The sequence below is a fragment of the Python bivittatus genome, unplaced genomic scaffold (assembly GCF_059951505.1).
Source record: "Python bivittatus isolate LINGU-HERP-01145 unplaced genomic scaffold, Pbiv_v1 ctg000400_np1212, whole genome shotgun sequence".
NCBI lineage: Eukaryota > Metazoa > Chordata > Lepidosauria > Squamata > Pythonidae > Python > Python bivittatus.
Genome location: NW_028277073.1, coordinates 4,906,691 through 4,933,660, shown reverse-complemented (window position 1 = coordinate 4,933,660; position 26,970 = coordinate 4,906,691). Strand labels below are relative to the sequence as shown.

The 26,970-nt window shown below is 38.0% G+C and overlaps 1 protein-coding gene across 1 annotated transcript in view; it reads left to right on the top strand.

Annotated features, from left to right (window-relative positions):
- CDH23 (cadherin related 23) overlaps positions 1-26,970 on the top strand; it is a 469,716-nt gene that overhangs the window by 436,777 nt on the left and 5,969 nt on the right. The window contains exons 47-65 of the mRNA XM_088144253.1: positions 114-572; positions 3,200-3,316; positions 3,429-3,653; positions 4,772-4,941; positions 6,755-6,892; positions 8,117-8,236; positions 9,311-9,488; positions 10,982-11,193; positions 17,523-17,717; positions 18,544-18,654; positions 19,990-20,119; positions 20,979-21,242; positions 21,518-21,679; positions 23,130-23,386; positions 23,499-23,596; positions 24,037-24,157; positions 25,046-25,125; positions 26,021-26,061; positions 26,904-26,964. Coding sequence (XP_088000379.1) covers positions 114-572; positions 3,200-3,316; positions 3,429-3,653; positions 4,772-4,941; positions 6,755-6,892; positions 8,117-8,236; positions 9,311-9,488; positions 10,982-11,193; positions 17,523-17,717; positions 18,544-18,654; positions 19,990-20,119; positions 20,979-21,242; positions 21,518-21,679; positions 23,130-23,386; positions 23,499-23,596; positions 24,037-24,157; positions 25,046-25,125; positions 26,021-26,061; positions 26,904-26,964 — 3,139 coding nt within the window. The remainder of the gene's footprint in view (positions 1-113; positions 573-3,199; positions 3,317-3,428; positions 3,654-4,771; positions 4,942-6,754; positions 6,893-8,116; positions 8,237-9,310; positions 9,489-10,981; positions 11,194-17,522; positions 17,718-18,543; positions 18,655-19,989; positions 20,120-20,978; positions 21,243-21,517; positions 21,680-23,129; positions 23,387-23,498; positions 23,597-24,036; positions 24,158-25,045; positions 25,126-26,020; positions 26,062-26,903; positions 26,965-26,970) is intronic.

Sequence of the window (26,970 nt, the reverse complement as noted above, 5' to 3'; positions counted from 1 at the left end):
GAATACTGGAGATGATGGTCAGGTAGACTGATTCAGAATGTTTACTTGTTCCTTCTGAAGTCCCAAGTGTCTGAAATATCCTCTCTAATGATATAGTGTGGGTTTCCCCCTAGGTTTTTCTGTGCTTCAGGTAATTGCAACTGACATGGATAGTGGCCCCAATCAGCAGCTGAGTTACCGGATAGAAAGCGGAGCTCAAGATAAGTTCTTGATCCATGCTACTACTGGGGTCATCAGCGTGGCCAACATAACTATAGACCGAGAAGAAAAGGACAGCTACCGCTTGACAGTGGCTGCTACAGATCAAGGCACACCACCTCTCTCTGGCACTGCCACTGTGAGCGTCCAGATTGATGACATCAATGATTCTCAGCCAGAGTTTCTCAATCCCATCCAGACCATCAGTGTCCCCGAATCAGCTACGATAGGCACAGTTATAGCTGATGTGACAGCAATGGACAAAGATCTCAATCCCCGGCTGGAATACTACATCATTGAAATCCTGGCCAAAGATGATACTGATGCTCTTGTGCCAGACCAGCAAGGAGTTTTTTCAGTGGACTTTCGAACAGGTACAAGAGTTGGAAGTAAATACAGCAGATCACACTATATACAGGTTCTAATGAATAGGGTCAAAAACAGCAGAAGGCAAGAAAAACTAGTGCTTTGTACAACATTAAAGCTGAAAATAATATTATTGGCCCAAATTAGCAATTATAGTAAGCCTTATATCAAATGTGCATTCTCAGATTTTAATATATTGGGGCTGAAAAAATCAGCCATTTGCGTTTAAAGATCAGTTTCCCTTGGAAAATGGGAGTATTATCAGTGCAACAAATGGCAAGGAAGATGTTCTCCCATATCTTCTACTTCTTTCTCTTTCCTTTTCATATTCTCTCTTTCTTCTTTCTTATTCTCCCTTGCTTTCTTTGGGCACTTCCAGACACCAGTGTTTCTATTGTCCAAATCCTCCGACTGTACAATTTAAATGTAGTAGGGCTTGAACTAACTCTTTTGACTGTTTAACATTCATAGGACTACACAGGAATTGGCATATTTCCTTCTTTGAGACTAAAATGATCACAGAGAACCAGCCAATGGCCAAACAGGACAAGGACAAAAATGGATTGGCCATCAGCTCTTCAGACCACCCCTCAGTTACACATGAAAACAAGTTTCTTTGCTGTCATCAGCCAGCCAGCATGTAGTACCTCATCCTACCTCCTCAATTTTGGGCCAGAACACAAATTTCTACCTCCCTTCCTACCATGGGGAGAGGAGAGGAGAGGAGAGGAGAGGAGAGGAGAAGTTCTGATATGCTTGCCATAACAATTCTGCACTTGACTCTTTAATGCAGTCCTACCATCTCACTGCCCCAGAGGAAAACAAAGAACTGGGAGGCAAGGCAAGGCAGACTTCTCTTCCCGTAGCTCTGCAACTCCCGTGCAAGACATTGCTGCAGACTCTGCTGCTGCTGCTGCTGCTGCTGCTGCTGCTGCTGCTGCTGCTGCTGCTTCTGCAGTAAAACATACTCCTTTAAAGTAGGAGTTCCCTTCTTGTCAAAAATATCACACCTGCATCAGGAAGACCCTGAAGCAGAGTAGAGTACAAGCACCTCTGCTGATCAGTCAGAGGCTCAGTTTGATCAAAGATTGTAACTGTCTGGAAGAGGCCTCAGTGTTTGTCTATACACTTCTGGTGGATACTTGCTCCAACTAACTATCTTTTTGCTTTCCTTATGGCTTTCAGACCTGCAGGTTTGATTTCTGTCTTTCTATGTCTGTGCTAAGTGTTACCTTTACATCTCAGTCAGCACTCTGTTCATTCTCATCATCCTCATCCTCATCATCCCTGGTTTAGTGCTGGTTTGTGTCTGGCTGGCGATCTATACCTTGTGCCATAGCCTTCACAGACTGAATGGTGACCGCCCCTCAGAAGCACCTAGCAGGTAGGGCATGGGAGGGGCAACCATTTTTAGGGTAAGTGATCTTTTATCTTGGGCTTTGGTTTGCAGGGGAGGGTAGCAAAGCTTTCTAGATCAGGGTTCCTCAACCTCAGCAACTTTAAGAGGGGTGGACTTCAACTCCCAGAATTCCCCAGCCAGCCTGGGAGTTGAAGTCCACCCCTCTTAAAGCTGCTGAGGTTGAGGAACCCTGTTCTAGATCCAATGACGTGATTTGGTGATCCTCCAAATTTACTCCTGGTTATTTGCTTACAGTTCATGTATGACTTTTAAAAAATTCATATTTTCCCCAAAGCGATGAGGGTGCTATATAGGAATATTATTAATCACAACTTTGCTAAGTGGGCTACTCCGAGAAATAATAATTTCTCAAGGTCACTTGCTGAACTGCATGGCTGAGCAGAGATTTTGTGAAACTGTTCACGGAGGGTAAATATAATGCGACTGTTCTTGTTAAGTTTGCAGTGATTTAAGAAAAGAATATATACAAGCCACTGAAACGCTCCATAAACGGAGCAGAATGTAAGTTCTAGCAATAAATAAACAAGTACACAACGTTCATAAAGATAGATTATTAATCACAAGGCCTTAAAAGGTACGCTAAAGCGAACTTACAGAATTCATCACCATCTTAGCTGATCATGGGAGTTCATTTGCAACTCCTGTTCTGAAGAAGCCTACTTTAATATCATTTCTGTACAGAGAGAAAAGCATATTCCATCCAAAATCACTGGAATCGTACAAGAACTGACTTGCTGTTTCAGACATTTGATGAGAGAAAGGCCCTTGAGAAATGCACAAGCAGGAGATAATGTTGAGACAACTTCCTTATTGTCTGTCCCTTCTATCTGGTGGTCAGACTCATACTGGCTCTGAAGGACAACTGTTTTAATATGCATATCTATTAGGAATCAATTTAGCTTAGAATCAGTCATCTTTCCCACAGATGCCCTTTCTCTCAGGTATGCTTTTATTTATAAATACTTATTTATAAATACTGCTCATAAAAGGTTTGTGGAATACAAAGGTATGGTTTTAAAAAGTTAAGTAGGACACAGTAAGGATGGATATGGGTAGAATGAAATGTATTTTGTAAATGGCTTGCTAGTAATTCCATTAGGAAAAAGAGATCAGGAAGAACAAAATACTTTTCAGCATAGTACTCTGTTCCAATTCTCCATAATGTTGTGTATTATTGAACTTAGAAGTTTTTTCTCTTCATTTTGTACTTCTTAGGAGCTGTGAAAGTGAAGTCTACTCTAAACAGGGAACTGGTAGCCTCTTACGATGTCACAATCTCTGTCTATGATAATGCCAGTGATGTGCTTGACCGCTCAGTTAGTGTGCCAAATGGTGAGAGAGTTTGCACTTCAGATTAGATTAGTAGTGATGCTAAGATTGTCAAAAGAGAGACAGCAAACTGGTTTTGAATATTTTTTGTCTTGTACTTTCATCTCTCTTGCAGCCAAACTGACAGTAAATGTTTTGGATGTCAATGATAATGCTCCTTGGTTCCGCCCTTTTGGGGCAAAATTTTTCACAGAGAGGATACTAGAAGGAGCCACTCCAGGGACTACCTTAATATCCTTGTCAGCTGTAGATCCAGACAAAGGTGCTAATGGGCAGATCACCTATCAGTTACTCAACCTCTCACATGAGGGATACGTCCAGCTTGAAGACTTCTCAGCAGGTAAAATCTAAGAATCATTGTTCTGACCAGGATATTTTTTAAGAGAAGGAAGACTATTCTTCATATGGAAATTTGAAATTAGCTCGCTTTGGGGCTAGTTTAAAAACATATGCACTGATTTATTTGCTATTGGTTTCTGATAGTGCAGATGTTGACTTTTTTAACGTGTATAGTCAGAATCATCATCCATTTGCAAAGTATTAAGAAGTATATTGGCAGATGGCAGAACCTGGATTACTTCTGGGCTTGGACGTTAATTGGGGTCAGGCCTGGATGGGGGTGGGGGAGGCATTTAGGAACCCCAGGGCTATGGACTAGAGAGGGAACTTTTTTAAAGAATCATGAAAAAAATGACAAACCGCTTCCATATTTTTGCCAAGAAAACTGTAGGATATATGAAATCACCAGAAGTCAAGGAAATCTTGTTCATCATGAAAGTAATGCTGAGTGATGGAGGATCTTGAACCTATTTAAATTCTGTCTTTTGTTCTTATCCAGCCATGCCACCTTTCCACTCTCATAAAATGCATTCTTGTGGAGTCAAATTTTCAAAGCTGAGTACTTAGGCCAACTTAGGTCTTTTGATGTTATTTAAAAATGAGAAAGCAAAGATATCTCCTCTCCCAAACTGAATCAAGGATCCTACATCATTTATTGTCTTCTTTTTTAGTTACAACCTAGATTTCAACTTGTGGAACCTAGACAATAATTAGATTTGGGTTCTTATTTTTGTTTTTGTGAGAACATAGTCTTTGCATAGGCTTTGTGATGTAGGAATGCTTATCAAAGATGTTAGTTACCTAGAACCAAGTGAAGCTTAATGATTCAGGATCTCCAGCTGGTCCCAGACACAGACTCCATTTCTGGCATTAAATAATCAGCAGAATCTTTTGAATTGCTTATTTCAAATAGTCCTGAATAGTTATTTTTAAATTAATTCTAAGAGCCACAACAGAATACAGTATCATGATTTGGTATTCTAGTGGTAGAACCTGAGTATGTAAAATGTCCTTGTATGCTTTTATAGTGTTTTGTAGAAAGAGGATGAGGGAACAGGACATATATTGTAGAAGGGTTATGGACAGTAACAATCTTAATGTCTGCCTGTTCACTCTTAGGAAAGGTAATTTCAAACCGAACAGTTGACTATGAAGAGGTCCATTGGCTGAATTTTACTGTGCGGGCCTCAGACAATGGGACTCCACGGAGATCAGCTGAAATACCAGTGTACCTAGAAATTGTGGATATCAATGACAACAATCCCACATTTAGCCAGCCATCTTACCAGGTGAATTAAAGCAAGAAATATTTATGAGAAAATGAGAGGAGGAGACAGATTGGGCAAAGGGACATGGTGTTCTGCTCAGTTATTTTTCCTGTTTGAAATCCTTTTTTTTTGCAACCCTATAGGTGAAATGTAGGATTGCATAATCAGGATCACACTAGGTTTTTTGGCAGGGGAAGGGGAGAGTATTCTATCTACTCAGTAGAATGTCTGCTGTATATCAGAAATAAGTAATACAGTGGCTAAAATTCTATCATAGTTCTATCACATTGCACTTATATGTTGCAGGGTGGGTGAAATTGTTGTAAGAATTTTAAAAATTCTTAAATTTAATTTAATTTTAATTTTAATTATTTTTTAATTTTTATTTATTTATTTTTTATTTTTAATAAAAATATTATTTTTATTAAAATTATTAAATAATTTTAATTTTAATAATTAAATTTTAATTTAAAATTTTTAAAAAAAGGTACAAGAACTGAAAGCCTTCGACAATACATCGATTGTACATGGAGTTATCTTCACAAGTTTGTTTCATCTTTTTAAAAGCAATTTCACTTAGTAATTAGCAGATTAGCTTGTTGGTTGTGAGAACTATAGACTGAGTTTATCATGTCCTTGTAATAACATCAGTTAAGACAATATATTATGTCATATTATTCATTTACCTATCACTGTTTTTCAGCTAGGAAGGTTCATAGAATGGCTTCCAAATCATTAAAAAGAGGCAGACCCTATCACTACTATTTGTCATTGTTCCAAAAATAAATGCACATAATCAAAAGGAAAGAAAAGGAAGAGAAAGAGGAAAGAGGAAAAATGAAATCATAAAAATCATAAAAATAAAATAATACTAAAAAGGAGAAAAAATAGGTGAAAACAATATTAAGTTCTAAATTCCCTCCGATTGTACCCAACTGGTGATTTCATCAAACTATTGAAATTGCTTCTAATTATTGTCTTCACATCAATTATTTCCCCCTTTAAAAACATACTCTGTGTACCTGAGTTTGCCATGTTGTGTGACATGTGATATGTAGGGAAGCCATTCTTGCTTAAATTTAGTCAATTTTTTGTTCTGGATGTATACTGTTAATTTGCCATATTTGTGTATTCCCCAAGTTCAGTTTCCCAGTGGTGATTTCAATATCAATATTAATGTTTAGTTTTTTAGAGATTTTACTTATTTCTTAAGAAGATATAATGAATCTAGTTCTATACATTTAATTAAGGAATGCAATAATGAGTTTTAAATTTTTTGACACTTGGCCTTTGCTTATTTACTGATATTTTAATCTTCATCCATTGTGCTTGTCCACCTCTTTTTCCTTTTATGTAGCTATTTATTCTGTTCTTTAAATGTTTTCAACAAATAAAACCCATGCTGGCTGGGGAATTCTGGGAGTTAAAGTCCACCCCTCTTAAAGTTGCTGAGGTTGAGAAACCCTAGTCTAAAATAACGTAGAAAAGAGGGAACTCGAGAAGGCAAATAAACAGTCCAGAAATGTTATAATGACCAGCTGTAGTGCAGATGGAAATTTTTGGACTTCTTATTCCAAGTAGCTGGGAAAAGAGAACCCAAAACAAACCTTTGGTAAAGGTTGCTAGATGATTATTAGAGGTGAGACAAACCCTGAGCAAGGTGGCTTCTCAGAATGATGATCCTACTGCTGTTTTCTCTCTCTGCTGTAGCCTGATCACTTAAGGAAGCTGTTGAACTCACATAGTAACTGAGTGTACAAAATGGTATGATGCAACTTTATAATAATATGAACTGTAACCATTTCTGACTAGCATTTCCTTCTCTTTTTTACAGAAGCCTGTCTTTGAGGATGTCCCCCTAGGGACCATTATTTTGAGGGTTCGAGCCACAGATGCTGATTCTGGACGCTTTGCTCAAATCCAGTATAGTTTGGGAGATGGAGAGGGGAAGTTTGGGATCAATCCCAACACGGTAATAAGACTATATAAGAGTCCTGGGCTAGTCTAGTCTCCACTGAATCTTTATCAAACTTGTGCTAGGACTATTATTAGGCATTATAAGGCAATTAAAGAATAACAAAACATCTCTCTGATTCGTTTGTGAGCTCCCAACCATCTAAGTCTGGACCAGTGTTTTTCAAACTTGGCAACTTTAAGATGTGTGGACTTCAACTCTCAGAATTCACCAGGGGAATTCCCCAGGGGAATTCTGGGAGTTGAAGTCCACACATCTTAAAGTTGCCAAGTTTGAAAAACACTGATCTAGACAATATCAGTCAGTAGTGTATAGGCTGGTAGTAACTGACAGAGTGGGTGCCTGTAGTCAAGACTAATCTAGGCTGAACAGACAGCCTTTTCTGTTCCAGGCTTGCACTTCCAAGAGAAATTAAAAATTTGCCAGCAGCTGGGATAACTTAAGTTTTGACCTACCCATTAGTGAAGTTTCACTTTAACTTGAATGATGGCTTTGTATTAGCTATTACTTCCTCTGACATTCCCCTTTATCATTAATATGAATGCTGACTTGCCTTAAACATTGCTGCAAGAATAAATTATACAATGTGCATGTAATGAACAATACAATGTGCATGAAGCAAACTGAAAACTCTAGCTCGCAGTTGTTAAGATCCTATTCTGATAAAATGTTTCCCTTGGACAGAATAATTGCAATTGAAATTGGTAGATATATTTTTAAAGTGTTCCTCCCCGCCCCCCGATCTGGCATAATGAACACGGGTATTGTTAGAATCGTATTCAGAATCCATTTTCTAGCTGCATTTTTAAGGGCTAGCCACACTTTGCCCAGAAACCCATACTAAATTCTTGATGCATAGCATATTAATTAAGGTTTTAAGTTAAAGAGAACAAGAGAGTGTAGATGTAGCTTTAATTTATTTTAAAAATTATGAGACAAGAAAACCAATATGCTCCATCTTGCCTGACATTGTGGTTACTAGAAATAAATTCCTGACTTACTGTTGCCAAAACACTGCTTTAGGTATATATTAGCATTCCTGAATCTGGTGTCTTCCAGATATATTTTGGTGGACATCAGCTTCTAGAATATCATAATTAATATCTTGGCTGTGGAATTCTGAGAGTTCCTATCCCAACATATTTGGATAATGTCAGTTTGTGAAACTCTGGTATATATGAAAGGATCCAATAACTTTCTGAAGATTTTTGTGTGTTTCAGGGAGATATCTACATACTATCAACATTAGATCGAGAAAAGAAGGATCATTATACATTAACTGCAGTAGCTAGAGACAATCCAGGGGACATTTCTAGTAATCGCCGAGAGAATTCTGTGCAGGTAACCAACTTGTGATAGGAAGAATTTGCCATATGTTTTCAAAATACTAACAAGGGAGCCTCCATCTTTGCCAGATGGAGATCTCCTTTTGTCTATTTATGTCTACAGTCATAAATCCCCTTCAAATAATAGGTTGCAGTATTTCATAAAACAATATGTAGGGGAAGAAGCACCAATAAGTTTGTGATTGCATGGACATCCAGAGCAGAAAGGTGTGACCTTGTACAGAATTAAACAAAACAAGGGAAAGAGAAAGAGAAAGAGAGAAACAGGCTCAGGGGCATTCCCAGGGAGTTTTAAAAAGTCAAAATAGTGCATACACTATATGATCAAAGCCCTACCCCTTTTTATGCACATCCATAATTTTTTTTCTGTTGAGAGTTGTATTGTTGCAGGAAAAGCCCAAATTGTGTGCAAATTGTAAGCTGTCTGAACCAAGCAGGACAGGACCAAAGCCAGAATGGGGGGGGGGGCATTCTCTCTTTCTGGCACTCCTTTCTTCTTCTTCTTCTTCTTCTTCTTCTTCTTCTTCTTCTTCTTCTTCTTCTTCTTCTTCTTCTTCTTCTTCTTCTTCTTCTTCTTCTTCTTTTTGGGGTAGGTCAATCTTCTCCATTGTCCTCCTTACCCGCAGATAATGGGGAGGGGGCAGGATTTATTTTGCCAGAGATCCAAATCTATTACTTGCAAAGGACGTTTAAGGCACATGAAATGAAGTTGGGGGCCACAGGATATCCACTTCCATCTTACAAAAACCAACAATCTCACTTCATAACAAAGATGAATCTGCTACAGCCAGAATCCTGCATCAGCTTGGTATTTTCCAACCTGGCAACTTTGTGTGGACTTCAACTCCCAGAATTCTTAGTAAATGCCCACTGGTTGGAGAATTCACACATGTGAATGTGTGAAGTTCATACATTTGAAAATTACCAAGTCTGAAAACACTGATTTAGTGTATGCACTATCATTATTACACTATATTGAAAGGATGGGAATTCCATTACAGTGTTGTGCCTCAATATTCCCAGGGCCTTCTTTACCCATAACTTCATTATTGATTTGCCTTAATTTCAGGTGTTAATTACAGTTTTGGACATCAATGACTGCCGGCCCCAGTTTGCCAAAAAACAGTATAGTACCAGTGTATATGAAAATGAGCTAGCTGGGACCTCTGTAATCACAATGACTGCTGTTGACCTTGATGAGGGAGACAATGGAGTGGTGACCTTCAATATTGAAGGACCTGGAGTCGGTGCGTATCTCCAGCAACAAAGAAAATATCTGTCAAGAGGGATGAAGGACAAATCCTAGCAATCTTAATGGTTCAAACACTAGCTGCATATTTTTCAGTTTATCAAAAGTAGTCAATTTATGACTGCACAGATGCAGATCAATGCACTGTAATAATTTATGCATTGTGTACTTATTAGTATTACTAAGGTAAATTTTGCCTGACGGTTGCAACGTGCAAAGTGTTTTGTGATGTCTATGTTGCTTTCCTTCGCCATAATTCCTAATTTGCAAATAAGCCATTGAGAGTTGGTGGCAGGCCTTTCCAGAAGATCCCACTGGCTTTGTCCTTCTCTCCTGCATTTACTATTTCATTTCGGATGCAGCACAGATGCAATGGCATGAAACATAATATTTCCCTAATAACCAACCAGTTGAAAGTGTCTTGGTAGAGAGGAGCAAGCTTCTTTCTTGTGCTGTACAGTGCCTTGAACAGTCAGCCTCCATTCCTGGTTAGAAAACGGCTTATGAAAGTTCTCCATCTGATCTGCATTCATGTCCTGTTGTAAAGACGTAAAAGAGCCCTCTCCCCTTGAAAAACCACACTTGCCCTCCAGTCAGTCTTCAGAGGGGTTCTCTTCTTTTCACTGGAACTAATTTAAAGCCTTGCAAGGAGGGGTTTTTCTGGACCATATATGAATGATGACAATCAATTCAGAAATATATTTCCTCACTCCCAATTTACAATAAAAATCAAAGGATTTGTTGAATGAAAGAACAGAACAGCAGGGAGGACAACTTAGCCAGTCAGTACAGTTTGTCAAGTGTTGCTTTTTAAACGTTAAAAATGTAGTATTGGTTTCCATCTTTCCATATGAATAGTATCACTTCAGAAGGTGGCAGATAGAGCAACCCAAAAGTGGGATAACTTTTTCCAAAAAATCTATCTTTATGATGGTCAGTTAAACTTGCTATTATGGGGATTCAGTGTATTGTTAGAATGGTTATTTGTGCAGCAACATTTAACACAAATGCCTTGTTATATAGCATTATAGCATGCTTTGTTTGCATATTAATTCATTCTTTTAGTAGCTCCAGGCTTCCAGCATGTTTCTTGTTTATGCTGTGCCATTAACAACAAAAAAGGCCCCTGCAAATCATTCAGTGAGGTGCTTCACTTGCAAGCAAAACAAGCCACTGAATCTGAAGCAGAGATGGCCACTCCTCTTTGAAGGTCATGACTGAACATGCATCAATCATATCACCTGGAGGTATCTTCTACACATGTATAAATATGTGGAAGTGTGGGTATGCACATAGACCCAGAAGAACTTGAGTGGTCTTCTCAGCATCCTACCAAGACTTCAGATAGCTCCAGTTGCTTCACAAAGCTGAGGAGCAGATCCAGAAGCTCACTTCAGACTGCCTCATTGAACAATTTGCACTGCTGAACTACAAATCAGCTTTCGTAGTTCATGCCTTATCTAAAGCGAGCTGTGTCTCTTCTGTCTTTAGAGGCCTTCAAAATTCATAAAGATTCAGGGCTTGTCACAACTCGCAGACGTCTACAGTCCTATGAGAGATTCAACCTAACAGTGGTAGCTACTGACAAAGGAAGGCCACCACTCTGGGGGACTACAATGCTACGACTGGAGGTTATTGATATCAATGACAATCGACCATTATTTGTCCGTCCTCCCAATGGTACTATTCTGCACATTAAAGAGGTAAACCCTCATGTAGATTTTCTCATGCTTTTAATATGATGCAGTGATCCAGAGCTAAGCTACTATAGTCATTTCTGGATAAGAACAAAAGCCATTTTCTTTGCCTTTCTCACCTTAACTCAGGGTTTCTCAACCTTAGCAACTTTAAGATGTGTGGACTTCAACTCCCAGAATTCCCCAGCCAGCAAACTGGCTGGGGAATTCTGGGAGTTGAAATCCACACATCTTAAAGTTGCTAAGGTTGCTAAAGCCTATTCTTCAAAACCCCATTTGTGTTTCATAGACTACACAACAACCTGACCATGTTGTTAAAACCCATTGAATTCTGCTTCTTTGTGAGAGAAACTGAGATAATAAATGAGTCCATCAGGTGGCACCACCCATACATACATGAATAGGTCTATATTTATAATGCTATTCAGTTGTGGAATAAGCAGTGTTATGTAAAGCAGGTTTAAAAGAGTAATGTCTAGTAACCAAAAGAAGTTAAATACAAGAAAGAAAATCTAATTAAATTTAGTTTTCATGAACACCGTTCAATATATCTCTCCTTAGAGTTTCCATCCTTGCAAACACCCTGTTTCCACCATACCCTGATTGTTCTTTAAACTTCTTCTTTCTTTTAGAAGTAAGCTTGGAGCCTGTCCAAGCATTTTCATGTCATTCCTTTTACTCAACCAAGTCACTCTTTCTTCATGTGTGTGTTCTGCAATTTGATCTTCATTCTCTCTTTTGATCAAACCACCACAATGTACTTCTTTTACGCTGGTCACTCATTTTTGTACAAAATACACATTAATTCAGCTCCCATTCATTCTTTTTTTTTTTTAATAAAATTTTTTATTCTTTACAACAAACACAAAACATACATAAACAAACAAAAACATACAAAAGCATAAAAAAAAAAATCTTTCATTTTATACCGTGTGTCAACCAGTTACCAGCTCGTTGGTGCCCCTTTCATAATCTTAAATTCTCATATCATCTATTCAAAATATACTTGTATACTTATCAATTAACAATTATTAATCATTCATAGCTAGTCTATAGAATCATTTATTACAAAAAATTTTAACTTTCAATAGGATTAGTAGTACATTTTTATCCATCGATTATATGTGTATATATATAATAATTAATATCAAATTTCTATTATAAAATTTCCTAATCCATTACATTACTATATTTTCTCATCCAATCATTAAAAAAGCAAATCCCGTGTCATATAAAATTACTTATCTTCTTACTCTAATTTCAAATATCAATTTAACTCATCTCTGCACATTCCATAATTTTCAATAACTTCCTCCTGCATAGGTACTTTTTCATTCTTCCAATTCTTAAAAGTTACAGTTCTAACCACTATCAAAACATACTTAATTCTTCACTACATGTTTCAACAAAAATGTCTCTAGTTTAAAATCTATATGTTACTATATCCAACCATGTATGGATTTTAGTCTAATCTCTTAAAACATTTACAATCAAATACAATTCTTTACTATATATCTCAGTTTTATACCTTATTGCAACGCTTGCATAATTTTAAGTTCACCCTTTTCATTCAATATCCCAAAACATCTAGCTGTTTATTCCTTTTTCTATATTATTGGATAAGAGAAAGCAATAATAAATGTCCTTTCAAACATTCTGCTTTTTGAAGCTTCTGTCAGTTCCATCATTGTTGTATTCCCCTCGTTTTTTCTTTAGGCATCTGGAGTAGTTTCTTTCAATATTGTTTTACTTCTTCTTTTTATGCATTCTCTTAGTACGATTCTCCATTATAATCTTGTATAATCTTTTTCTCACCCTCAGTACCAAGAACAAGTCTGTCCCTCTTCATTTATCAGTTGATTAACCCTTTTAATTCTCAGTTTATAAGCCTCAAAATAATTCTGTTTGATGTTTCTGATTTCTTGTGCTATTTCTTCCTTTTCCATTGATCCCGTTTTATGATTAATTAAGTCCATTTTAGCTTTAATTTCTTTTTTTCTTTTTTTTTTTGCGGGAATTTCTGCAGCTCTTCTTCCAGTTTTTTATAGTCATCCTCGATAGTTTGAAAATCTTTTTCTGCATTGTGTTTCTCGTATAGTCTATTATCTTGTATAAACCTTCATTAAGTCAAAGGATTCTTTATCTTTGTTCTTGCCACGAGAAAGAAGAAAAAAAAAAGAAAAAGAAAAAAAAAGAAGAGGAGGGAAGAGGCTAGGTCTCTTTAAAAATCCAACTGGGGGAGGGATAGAGAGCAAAGCAGGGCTTCTAGCAGAAAAAAAAGCTACTGCCACTAATCAAGGCTCTTGTGACTAACTCAAACTTTCCATCTTGGATTATTTTCAAAGTCGCTTTCAACTCCGCTTTCTTGTTTATAGTTGTTTGGATGGCACCTGTATAAACATGCACATCCCACTATCTTTTTAGAAAGCCCAGGGTCCTTGAGCATACGTCACAATGAAAAAAGAGGCACTATATCGAGCCTCTAGATGGCAGTGCAACTTTCTGTCATTTACTTTCTCTTAACTCCACTTTCCCCATTTCGAAATCAAAAAATATAAGTTTCTTATAGCAATAGAAAAAACTTAGTCAAAAAAGAAGCTTAAGATAAAAAATTATTAAGTATTGAAAAGAAAAAGCCAGTCCAGTTAAAAATATATATTTTTTTAAAAGAAAAACATCTTGCCAATTCCACTAAAAAGGGAAAGTTAGAAAAAAAAGATTCCCCCCCCCTTTTTTTTTTAAGGCTCAATCTCGCCGCTTAATCCACTTTTCTTCACTTTTAAAAATCTCTTTAAGTTACTTAAGGTGTTCTCTAAGAATAGTTGAATAGTAAAGGTCCATCTCACCCGGTTGACACCCCTCTCTTTCTTCTTCCTTTGGAGCTGTCCCGGCTTTTGCAGTCATTAAATGGCTGCCTCTCCTCCGCCGGCTTCAAGAGCTTCTCCTGGGATCAATCTGGGACTTGCGGCGTACCTGAGATCCGCAGGACGCGCCCTTTGCGATCGCCATCTCTACGGGACGGCTTAGGTCCATCGGGACCGTCTGGGGGAGGAGATATCGGCTGTGATCCTGAGAGCCCAGGATCGCCCGCCGTATCGCCGCGACGCCAGCTCCGCCCTCCAGCTCCCATTCATTCTTGACCCTCTCTCTCGTTTTTTCCACATGCACTTCTTAAGCACCCCCTTGCTTCTGCATTAAACTTTTCAATTTCTCTTGACATGCCCAACTCTCACTTCTATATATCAAAGTGGGCAGAAGCATGTTGTTATGCACAACCATGTTTGCCTCTTTTGACAAGCTTTCATTCCTCACAAGAGACCACATATTAAGCATTACTTTTCTGCCAATATATGTACATCTTCCAATGCCTCCATTCATTTTTCATCTTTTGTATCAAATACCACTTAACTTGTAGCTAATTCATTCTATTTTGGCAGTCAAACACAATACTTTAGTGTATTTCTTTTCCAGTATATACAGCCTGTCTAACATTTGTTGGAAATCAACCACGGTATGTCTTCATATGAAAGTACACACTTTTATATCCCCACCTCTAATATCACCAGAGACATTCCTTTTATAGTTATCCCAAAATATATTGAACATTCAAGGGAATATCACATATCCGTCCCTTACTCCCTGCTGAGTGTTGAACCACTCACTAAGCATTTCGTTTATTCTCATAAATACTTTACTTCCACCAGATATTACTCTTACTACGTTGAGCAATCAACCTTCAATTTCATATTCACATAAAACATTGCATAACCCACCCAATTCACTTTATCATATGTGTTCTTTAAATCGATAAATGTATAACTTTTCTTTCTCACATTCAAATCATTCCCAATGATCTGTTGAAGAACAAAAATCTAGTCTACACATTGCTGTTTGGCATAAAGTCATTCTGCACTTTCCAGCTTCTGCTCGCTGTCATCTCTTGTACCCTTCCAGTTAGAATTCTGCCAAACACTTTTCCAGACACACTTTACAAACTCACCTTCTCTTAGTTTTTCTATTCACTCTTTCCCTCTGTATAAGGGAACAGCTAATTGTTTGCCAGTGATGCCAAACTCCATACACGTATCAAACAAGTTATATAGTCACAAACAAACTATATCCATATTTTAATAGTTCTCCAGTTACATCATGTTCATCTGCATTTTTATCATTTTTCTTTCTTTTTATCTATCTGACTATCTCTCACATTTCTAACCAACCACAATAGATTCTCGACAGCTTCCAAGATATGAGCAATTAAAACATATATGATACTATTCAGCTTAAAAAATTAAATCAACATCATAAAATCATAGCCCAATATTTCAACAACTACTACAAAAAGGCAGAAATAACCCAAAAATGGAAAGAATAGAAGACTGGAATACTCTTTGAAAGAATTTGGTTTTTAACATCCATATAAAAATCTTCAGGGAGGGAGATAGTCTGATATATCTCAGGAGACTATTCGCAAATACCAGCACTGTTAATCCTACTGGCAACTAACCTTTCCTTTCTATACACAGTTTGCAGTACTTTTCTCTTATCCTCATTTTTGCAGCATGCTTATATATGTACTTTTTTCTCATCCTCATCCTCATTCTTTTTCATACTTACTGTTAGGGTAGCTCCACATATTTCTGTACACTTTATAACGTAATTATTTTCACTCTGTTCCAACCGGCTTCCATGTTATCTTTCTTTGTGTCCATTTTTCATTTATTCAGTTAAGAAAATAATCTATCATCTAACACATACAGTCATACAGGTCATGTATTTTCTCTTCTTCCAGCCATTGTACTTTCACTCTAATTTCTTTCTTTTCTTTTCTTTCTTGTCCATTATATCCTAAAATCCACTCTTAACATCACCAAGTAGTCTGGATTGCATTCAGAATCTGTCATCAACCTTGTATCCTTCACTAATTCTCTCTGTCTTTCAACATAATCCAATCAGTCATGCTTCTAGGTTTATTATTTTTCCTGTGCATATACATGAATTGTCTTGTGCTTAGTAACAAAGAGGTATTTTTCTAAGAGATACTCACCAGTTACAATTCCCATTCCTCCTAAGGAGTGGCATTTCCAAATACTTCAGTAACTTTTCAGTACTCTCTCTTCTTATTCCCACCCATCCATTCATGTCACCTGTTGGGATAACTTCCTGCCCCCCCATCACATTCATTCAGTCTGTTGCCCAGATTTCCTTTCCCCAAAACTCTTCCTTTGTACTTCTATTATCACCATTCAGTAGAGTGTAACATGCCACAATCACTAAATCTGTGGATTCCTACTTTCATAGGCACCCACCACAACCAAGACGACAACAATTCATACTTTCTGGCATATATTTTAGCCCTTACATTCACAATTAAATCCACTTCACTTTCCTGCATATATTTCTCAACTCCACAAGATAAGACCACCTTATTCAGACCAATCCATCCTTCCCATCCATTCTTTTAGTTTCACAGTAAGTACCAGTCAGCTCCGGCACATTTGGGCTGATACAGCACAAGCATAACCAACACCTAATTGCCTAGTTTTAGCCCATGCATGCTCATGATACTTTATGCAAGGTAGGATCTCTAACCGTGCCCATATCCCACCACCTAGAAGGTACATGCGGTGTACTGACACACTCAAGATGCTCAGATGGCACTGAACTCAAAAACAGGGCACATGCTCTGTAAAGAGAAATATGTATTGTTCAATTTTAGCTACTATTGCACCTCAAATTGCGCTAGAGTTGGTTAACTCATTACTTTCAGTTATTAATCACTTCGCTTGTAGGAAAATATATGTTTATGCAGCAATATGATGAGTGAGTTCTGATGGAGTCTCCATTGTGGCAAGTTCTCAAAATCATCAGACGACCAAATATGTGAGTCTGCATTCCAGTTAACATGAAACATAGCTTGTGACTACTGTGTCTGGAATGTCTCTCAGTACACTGTAAATACTGCCTAGTTGGTGGGATGCAGGCAATCATGCGTTGGCTTTCAAGGTAGTCTTGAAACTAGGGATTCTGACATATTTAGCTGGACTTTGGCTGCATTGGTGGCCTACTGGCCAAAACTGACTGGTAATGTTATTACCATTAGCAGAAAATCCATGGGTACAACTAAGGCTTGGTAACTTATTCTACTGTTTCTATCTGTTACTCAAAAGGATTATGGGAACGCCATGATGCATGTGATAATGACTGTGACTTAGAATTGTCAGATCTGTATGCAGTCTTTGTTCATAGGAGACATGATTTTCCCACGTACCCCTGAAGTGCTCTGGATGTTAAACAACTTTTTCTACATACATGATCCTTGTGTCTGTAAACAGGAAATCCCCCTACGATCCAATGTATATGAAGTGTATGCTACCGACAAGGATGAGGGCCTCAATGGAGCTGTGCAGTACACCCTTCTCAAAACTGGTGCAGGAAATAAGGATTGGGAATATTTTACCATTGACGCAAACAGTGGGCTCATTCAGACCGCAATGAGACTGGACCGGGAGAAGCAAGCTGTGTACAGTGTAAGTCCCAAAGCAGGAGTATTGCCGCTTTCATAGGTGCATCCCACATGATGATTTGTCCTTACCAGCCAGGTATGGAATACTTTGTCCTATGCTGCTCAGAAGGTTCTCAAAGCTGGCTGAAATTGATACCTGCCCAGGTTAGAATAGCAAGTTTGAAATACCAGAACTAAATTTGAGAAGTGGTAGTGTATAGTTAGATCAGGCCTACTACATTTATGAACTAGCAAGTCAGATATAACCACAAATGGGACACCTCAGAGAGACCAAGAAATTATGAGTGTTCCCCTTCTTTTCAGCCACTGCAGAAGAATTGAAAATGTGGGTTGAGAGAATAAATTCAGCGCCTTCCTACTCAGTTTTTTTCTGACCTGAGGGAGAACAGCAACAGAATAGCTTATCTTTGGTTGTTTGTTGTGGTTGTTTTGATCTGTTACTTCCTTTCACCACTCCTGAACATCTTTTCTTCACTTTCTTTCTTAAAAGGCTAGGCAATCATTTTTCTTAGGCAATGGAGATACTCTTTAAGGTGGTTTTGCACCATACAGAGGAGTAAACATAAGTTAAACTTGAGGAGAAATACAATCTCAATGGATAGTAGAATCCTAAACCAATTTTGCTACTTCCTGTACAATTAATACCATAAATAAAAAGTCCTGTTTCTGTTTCTCCTTTCTAGTTGAAACATATGATCCAGAGTGTTCTAATTTTGTGCTTATAGTGAAGGGAACCAAGGAACTGAGAATATTTGCCTCCATCTGGAGCCTCTGCCTTTGCCACTGACAGGACTGCTATATGACTAACCTTTTGTATGTCTTTCCCATAGTTAATCATTGTGGCGTGTGATCAAGGTCAACCACCCTATGAGACAATGCAACCCCTCCAGGTAGCACTGGATGATATTGATGACAATGAACCTGTCTTCCTGAAGCCACCTGTAAGCAGGTCTATCTCTTCCCTTCTGGACTTCACTGGAGCTGGGGCAGATTAGGTTCTAAACTAGAATGAGTTCCTTTAAGAGAGGTTTTAAAAAGAGTAGTTGTCTTGTTTTCTCCAAGATACACATGGATTAACATTCACATAACATTTAGAAACAGATTCATTTGGAGAAAAAAAAAATTGTTCATTGCATTAACTGTAGAGGAAGTTTGTTGTCACTTTATGACTATTTCCAAGGTCTTAAACTAAAGCAGAAACTTAAAACAATAATCTATTTTTCAGAATAATGATAGGGAGACATTCTCTATAGAGATAGTAGTATAAAATAAAGCCTTATTACTAATGGTTGTAGCTAACATATCACTAAATGTCACTCCATACTGCACATTTTTTCACCTGAATTCTTGAAACTTAAAGCCCTCTAAGAATGGATTCGAAATATTGAATAGCTGTGTACAAATGAAGTTTCATAAAAGCCTCTGAGATAAAACCAGAACAAATTAAACTATTTGTAAGCTTCACCCACAAATGGTTGCCAGTGATCATTAATGTTGGGCGTCAACTTTGCTTTGTTTTTTTTATTGAATGTATTTTTATTGGTCAGTGACTGAAATAAAGTTTCTGTCTGTCTGTTTTCAGAAAAACAAAGGATAACTAAAAAAGTAAGAGGAAGAAACCCAGTGTGGTGTAGCAGTTAAGGTTTAGGGTTTAAATCAGTGTTTCTCAACCTTGGCAGCTTGAAGATGTGTGGACTTCAATTCCCAGAATTCCTCAGCCAGCATGCTGGCTGAGGAATTCTGGGAGTTGAAGTCCACACATCTTCAAGCTGCCAAGGTTGAGAAACACTGATTAAAGATTAGAACTAGAGAGACTCAGGGTCTAGATCAACTTCAGCCATGGAATCTCCCTGGGTGACTTTGGGCCAGCCATTCTTTCTCAACCCATCCCATCTCACAGAGTTGTTGTAGTGAAAAATTGGAGGAGGGAGCCCTATCTATACCACCTTGAGCTCCTGAACAAAAAGGCAGAATAAAAAACCTAAAAAACAACTAGTTATAATAACAAGTCTCCAAGAGAATAACGATAAGACTTAAGTTTCCTCTTCCAGCAATCTTATCTCCTTCACTGTATCTTATATACTTATACCACATCATGAAGTGACTTCATTGAAGTTAATATTGCTTATGACTAGGGAGGGGTTTTTATTCTTATGACTATAATTCATATATGTAGTAATGCACCTGTTTTGCTGTATTGCACCATGATTTTTTTAAAAACTGTGTTGTCTTCTATTCCCCACCCCACCTTTTTTTTTTTTTTTTTGCTCCTGCAGAAAGGGAGCCCCCTTTACCAGGTTCTTTCTGTGCCTGAACACTCACGCCCGGGCACCGTGGTGGGGAATGTCACGGGCGCAGTGGATGCTGACGAGGGCTCCAATGCTATTGTGTATTACTTCATTGCAGGTAGATTTCAGTTCTTCTCATCATCCTTCCTTTGATGGTTTAATGCTATTGTCTGTATCATCTTCATCATCTACAATACCCATTTTGCCTTTAATGCATTATGTAAAAATTATTGCTTAGGTTAAAGAAGTGGTAGTGTTGAGATCCATCAGTCATCAACTTGAGTGGTGTATGTCTACGTGCATTCTTAGAGACATAATTTACAAGTCACTCAGTGCTATAACTGCTTTCCTTCTAAAACTGAATTTGCTCTCTTTTCCCTTTTCTCCCTCTTTCCCATTTCTCCTCAATAACTTCATTCCACTTGCTTGGGTCAGCTTATAGCATTGGATAGCAGGGATAAGCTAAAGGAAACTGCATTTCTGAATCCCTTCCTTCCTTCCTTCCTTCCTTCCTTCCTTCCTTCCTTCCTTCCTTCCTTCCTTCCTTCCTTCCTTCCTCCCTCCCTCCCTCCCTCCCTCCTTCCCTCCTTCCCTCCCTCCTTTCATCTCTCTGTCTCTGTCTCTGTCTCTCTCTCTATCATCTATCTATCTATCTTCCTACCTACCTATATATCTATCATCTATCATCAAATTAAAGCACCCCAACCCCATAACAACTCTGGACAGTAATATTAAAAATAATTGAAAACTCTGTAACTAACAGGAAAAAAAATGACAGATGTCCAGGGAGAGCAATAGGAACATAACTCTCAACCCCACATATTCCTAAAAGGGCCCTGCCACACTCCCAGGTGTCCTGGGGGAAGAGCTTGCTTAAGCATATTTCTTGCTTATGTTTTATTACCATCCCATGGTGAAACCCCATTTTAGAAAGCAACCAGTCTAAAGGGAACCTGACTAGTGTTCTCTTTCTTTAGCTGGTAACAGAGAGAACAATTTCCAACTGAGTCGGGAAGGGAAATTGCAGGTTCTCCGGGACTTGGACCGAGAGAAAGAAGGTTTCCACTCCCTCATTGTCAAAGCTTCCAGCAATCGAAACTGGACACCTCCTCAAGGCCGCCGGGCAGCTCGACTCCAGGCTATGGATCTCAGCACTGATAATACCTTGCAGGATGTCCGGATCTTTCTGGATGACATTAATGATCAGCCTCCCCGGTTCACCAAATCAGAATACACAGCAGGTATGGAGAGGTCCACTTGAGTATAGCTGACTAGTCAGAAAACTGACCCATTTTCTGAGTTACCTGGTGTAGAAAGACGTAAGTATGCCATCTCCTGAAACTGTAACTTATAACTTACACTGGGAGGCTGACATGTTGCAAAATAAAACACCAGCTTCAAGCACCAGTTTTATTTTAAAAAATGCTTTCGATTTCCCCCAGAAATGGATGCACTATTTCCCAAAAATGATGTATTGGTCTTTGTCATCTTAATTTCCTTGTCCTGCTTCTGCTAGGCGTCGCAACTGATGCAAAAGTGGGTTCTGAGCTGGTCAGACTAGTTGCACTGGATGCTGACACTGGAAACAACAGCCTAGTCTTGTACAGCATTCTGGGAATTCGCTACATCGAACAACATTCAAATGATTCTGATGAGGTGGCCAATATTTTCAGCATTGGTAAGATTGGCAATGCGTTGAGTAGTCCCGGTCACACAGGGTGCTGATAGATTCATGGCCATTCAGTCAAAGGTCTATTTTGAAGCTTCCTGTGACCTCAGAGGGCCGTTTAGCAGTGATGTTTCAGGTGTGAAGAGTTAACAGAGTTGTTATATAGAGGACTTCTTGCACGAGAGGCATGATTTAGTGGGTGGGCTGTTGGATGTGAACTGGGGAAGTTTTGATATGGGGCTGTATCCAGATATGAAAAGCCACTGGTAACTTTGATCCAATCACTATTCCTCAGTTTAATTAATATTATGTAGTGGTGGTATTATGATAACATTGAAGGAGGTCTAGAATTCCTGATGGAAAATCTGGATATAAATTGAAGTAATAATTACAACACGGTTTTGGTATAACTTTGTTGAAGTTACATTGAATTTTTAAAGGTTTCTTTGTAAAGAAAATAATACTATAAACTATGGCTGGTGTGGGTCTTCCGGGCTGTGTGGGTGTGTTCTGGAAGTGTTGTTTCCTAACTTTTCGCCAGCATCTGTGACCGGCATCTTCAGAGGGCAGGAGCACAGACAGGAGCAGTTCTCTCTGTGCCCAGTCCTGTCTGTGCTCCTGCACTCTGAAGATGCCGGTCACAGGTGCTGGCGAGACGTTAGGAAACAAAACTTCCAGAACACGGCCACACAGCCCGGAAGACCCACACCAGCAATCGTATGCCGGCCGTGAAAGCCTTCGACAATACAATACTATAAACTCTTAAGAAAACAGAACAAAGCAATATTTTTTGCATTCATACAAAACAGTTAACCTGGTTATTGAACTTACCTATTTACTAGGCTCACACGAGTCATTAAATAATAAGTTAACCGAATAAGCCATGTTTGTATAAGATATTAAGCCATCAATCAATCAATTAATCAAACCAAGGCTGACGCTAACCAAGTTTACCATGTTGCACAAGTCCATCTGCTATGTCTTTACCTGGCCTGGCTAAATGTGTTGTGCGAACACAACCACCAATACTTGTCTTTCTGTTTCACTCTTGTTTAAATAGATCTTGGTTGTACAAAGATAAGGAACAACTGTTCAGTTAATTTCAGAATGAGGCAGCTAGTTTCTTGTGGTTTTACTTCTAATTATCAGCTCTTTTGGACAGCATCATTTTAAAATGCAACTGCAAGATTGTATGCTTAATCTTTCCCCCTTTTAAGTAAAGGTTTCCTGCTCTTAGAAAACAAGAATATCAAAAGGATGGCTCGACTGGAATTTTTTTGTTTGCTCTTCTACATTTCTAAGTGCATGGGAAGCTTTTTAAGCCCGAAAAATATGTGAACAAAGTTTTCCTGTCCGAAAAGGAAAACCTTCAATTTGATATAATACAGTTTCAGCGTAGTACTGTAATGTGTTGTTTCTGAATGCATTGGCAAATTCTAAACTTGGAGTTTTCTTAAAGGTAACCTAGATGGGATTCTCCGAACTTTTGATCTGTTCACTGCATACAACCCTGGCTACTTTGTGGTGGATGTCATGGCTTCCGATCTGGCTGGCCATAATGATACTGCCATTGTGGGAATTTATATCTTGAGAGATGACCAACGGGTAAAGATCATAATCAATGAGATCCCAGATAAAGTGCGGCAGTTTGAGGAAGAGTTCATCAGCCTGCTGTCCAACATAACGGGGGCCATTGTCAATACAGATGATGTGCAGGTACATTTTGCATTCGTGGAATATATGAATTTTCTAATAATTTGTGGTCTTGCTCTTTGAGCTTAAGAAGAGCAAAACCTTTGCCAATTGTCTGTTTTTTTTCATCTTGCAGTTTCATGTGGACAAAAAAGGACGTGTGAATTTTGCCCAAACAGAATTGCTGATTCATGTGGTTAACCGGGAAACCAATAGGATACTTGATGTAGAACGGTAAGCACCCTGCCTCGATATACATTTATGAGCAGATCCAAAATTAGTTTAAGTTGTGCCAACCTGGGCAATCTCTTCTGACTATAAGAAACATTTAATCAAATCACTTTTCAGGTCACACAGTTATTTTTAAAACTTATTATTGCTGTTGTTATTGCTATCTTCTGCACAAAATGTTCTCTTGAACTTAGCTGCCTCATCACCGTGGATTTTCACAGCTGATTATAGAACATTATAGCAAACAAAATAAAATAAAATTAGATTATTCACATCATTTTCCTCTTTTGCAACTTAATAGAATGAGTTTCTGCTTTTGAAGTCTGTTGCACTGAACATTACAGCAGGGAGGAGATGGTTAATCATTCGTGTGATAAACAACTTTTTATTTTATTAGCCTTAATAAATGGTAAAAATTAAGAAATATTTAACCATCTTTTCAGAGTCATACAGATGATTGATGAGAATAAAGAACAGCTGAAAAATCTCTTCCGAAATTACAATGTTTTAGATGTTCAACCAGCCATTACAGCCAGAGCTTCAGATGATTTGTCAACACTGCAGGTAACTTAGAGGCTACATTCCTTTATATCTTAAGCATAATTTACTTCCAGATGTTCCAGATACTATTTGGCTATATTGTATGCCCATTACCGGTGTAGTTGAGAAACTTTCGTTCTTCTTTTATTGACATGTTTTATAGGTCATAATGAACTTTTTTTTCTTGATTTTCTACTCTCAGATAAGAAACCATTATCACACATAGTGTTGCTAGATTTTGCCTGGCAGCAATTAAAATCTGCAAACAGATAATTAAGGGCACTAGATATTGGTAAATTCACTGATCCCTCTATTTTACCCTTTCCTTTGGTTCTAAAATTCCTTGGCACTTTATAATTTTAGATTTGTATAAACACATTGGTCAATAACCATAATGAACTTGAACTGTATCCAACAGAAAAATTTTAGAAACAACAGTACTGAGATAATTAAATTATTGTATTACTATTGCCCTAACAATTCACATTTCTTTAGTGTGAAGAAGCTAGAAAATATATGGCTGCTCTTGCTGAATTTCTATGTCTCATAGAGCTGATAAAATATATATATGGTATCATCTTTATATTAATTCATACATGAAAAGATTATACCTACAGATCTAACCCCATTTGTATTCCAGTTGATGATGTCAACTAGAGAAGCAGATTAGATTAAACAATTCACATAGATTAATTGAATCTGGCACCAAATAATTAATTGCCCCTACATTATGTTTCTCTTTCCCTCAGTGCCTTGAACATGAGCACATCTTGGAACTATGATATCCTCCAGTCAGGGTCATAAGGCAGGTGAAGTTTGATGGCCAAGAATGTTTCTAGAAATTCCACTCCCCACTACAATGGTTTGCTTTGTTTTTGTTTTTGTTTTTTTCCTGTTTCTTGTTATTTCTAGATGGCAATAATCATTCTGGCTATTCTCCTCTTCCTGGCAGCCATGTTGTTTATCCTCATGAATTGGTACTACAGAACTGCGTGAGTAGCCATCTGTCCCTGGATGGCAGAATATTTCAAATACCATAGTAAAAAGACATAGAAATAAATAAATAAATAAATAAATAAATAAATAAATAACAGAAGGGCAACATAAGTGTTCTTACAGTAAAGCCAGGGGTGTCTGTGGGGAATGGGGGGGAAAAAATCAATATGGCGGCCACATTGCATATAAAAAACAGGAGGAACTTCAGTCATCCCATTGTGGCCACTACCTTGACTTTTTTTACCGTACTTTGAGGATACTCCTGAATAAAAATATTTATAGTTGCTTCTTTTAGTACTCTAACCTTGAAATAGTATGTTTTAGTACTCTAGCCATAAAATAGTATCCCAGTCTCTTACCAATAAAAGACTAGATAGGAGTGGAGCCTGCAAAGTTGGTTACTGCTCTCCGAATCAAGGTCATTAGCTGGATGAAGTAGGGAGAAAATCTGCAAAAGTTATACTGAGCTACCCATGATTTTAAAATGATGGCTTTTTGAGAAGCTGAGGTGCTAGACTAGAAACTGGGAAACCGTGAATTCTAGTCCTCCCTTAGGCACAGAAGCTGGCTGGGTGACTTTGGGCCAGCTGCTCTCCCTCAGCCCAGCCCTCCTCACAGGATTGCTGTTGTGTAGCAGGAGGGAATATGATGTACACCACCTTGAGCTGTATAAAATAAAAGTGGGGTATGCATCTAGTAAACAAACAAACAAATAAATAAGGACAGTCTTAGATAAAAATCTGGTAGTAGCAAAAGTTTTGTCCTTTTCTAGTCAAGAATAAAGCAGTGGGTGAGATGCCTGCTTGAATTCATGTAAAGCTTTAGGAAGTGATGTCATCATTCCTATTCTCTTCCCTCCAGTTATTTACTACTTTCGAATTTTTTTTGCAGACATAAAAGAAAATTAAAAGCAATTGTGGCTGGTTCCGCAGGTAAGCAATAATGAGAATCTTTTATCCTTTTCGTCATGGGGAAAAAGTGCTAATTGATGTCATCATTCATAACACTGACTTATAAAAGGCAACAACCTCGTTTGTATGTCTCTTTAGTTTGATTAAGCATTGTTTTTCCAACTTTAATTAGAAGAGAAATTAAAGTAGAGATTGTCCACAGCAATGTATAGAGTGCTGAGTTATCCAGTAATGCTCATCATCTATAAGGCTAACACAGAATTAAGTTCTATTCATCAAAACCCCCCTGCAGGTATTCAGTAACTTTATACTTGTAGTTCCTAACCTTATTCTTCCCTATGTATCACTTGCATAGCCATTTAATAATTGCTTGCTTAGTTTCTGTTCCCTGTTTGAGCAGGGTGTTTAATATTATTGTTTGCTGTTGTTATTTTCATGCTTATTGGGTGGACAGTAGAGAAAACACAAGAATGCAATAGATTGGCAATGGTTCTCCATCTAGGTGGAGAAAAGTTGCACATTCCAGACAGAGATTAAGCTGTGAAACTTTCTTTGACATTCTAAGAACTGGTGGGAAAAATTTCACTGTTAAGTTTCAGTGTGTGAGTCTGCTTTTAAAAACATACTCCAGAAAGCCCATATTAAAACAAAACAAAAAGATAAAACTCTAAACTAGTTGATATAAATCAGTGTTTCTCAACCTTGGCAATTTTAAGACGTGTGGACTTCGACTCCCAGAATTCCCAGCCAGCATGCTGGCTGGGGAATTCTGGGAGTCGAAGTCCACACGTCTTAAAATTGCCAAGGTTGAGAAACACTGATATAAATTATGCTTGGTAAATGCAACATATTCTCTTTTTCAGGTAACCGAGATTTCATGGACATTATGGATATGCCAAACACTAATAAATATTCCTTTGATGGGTATGT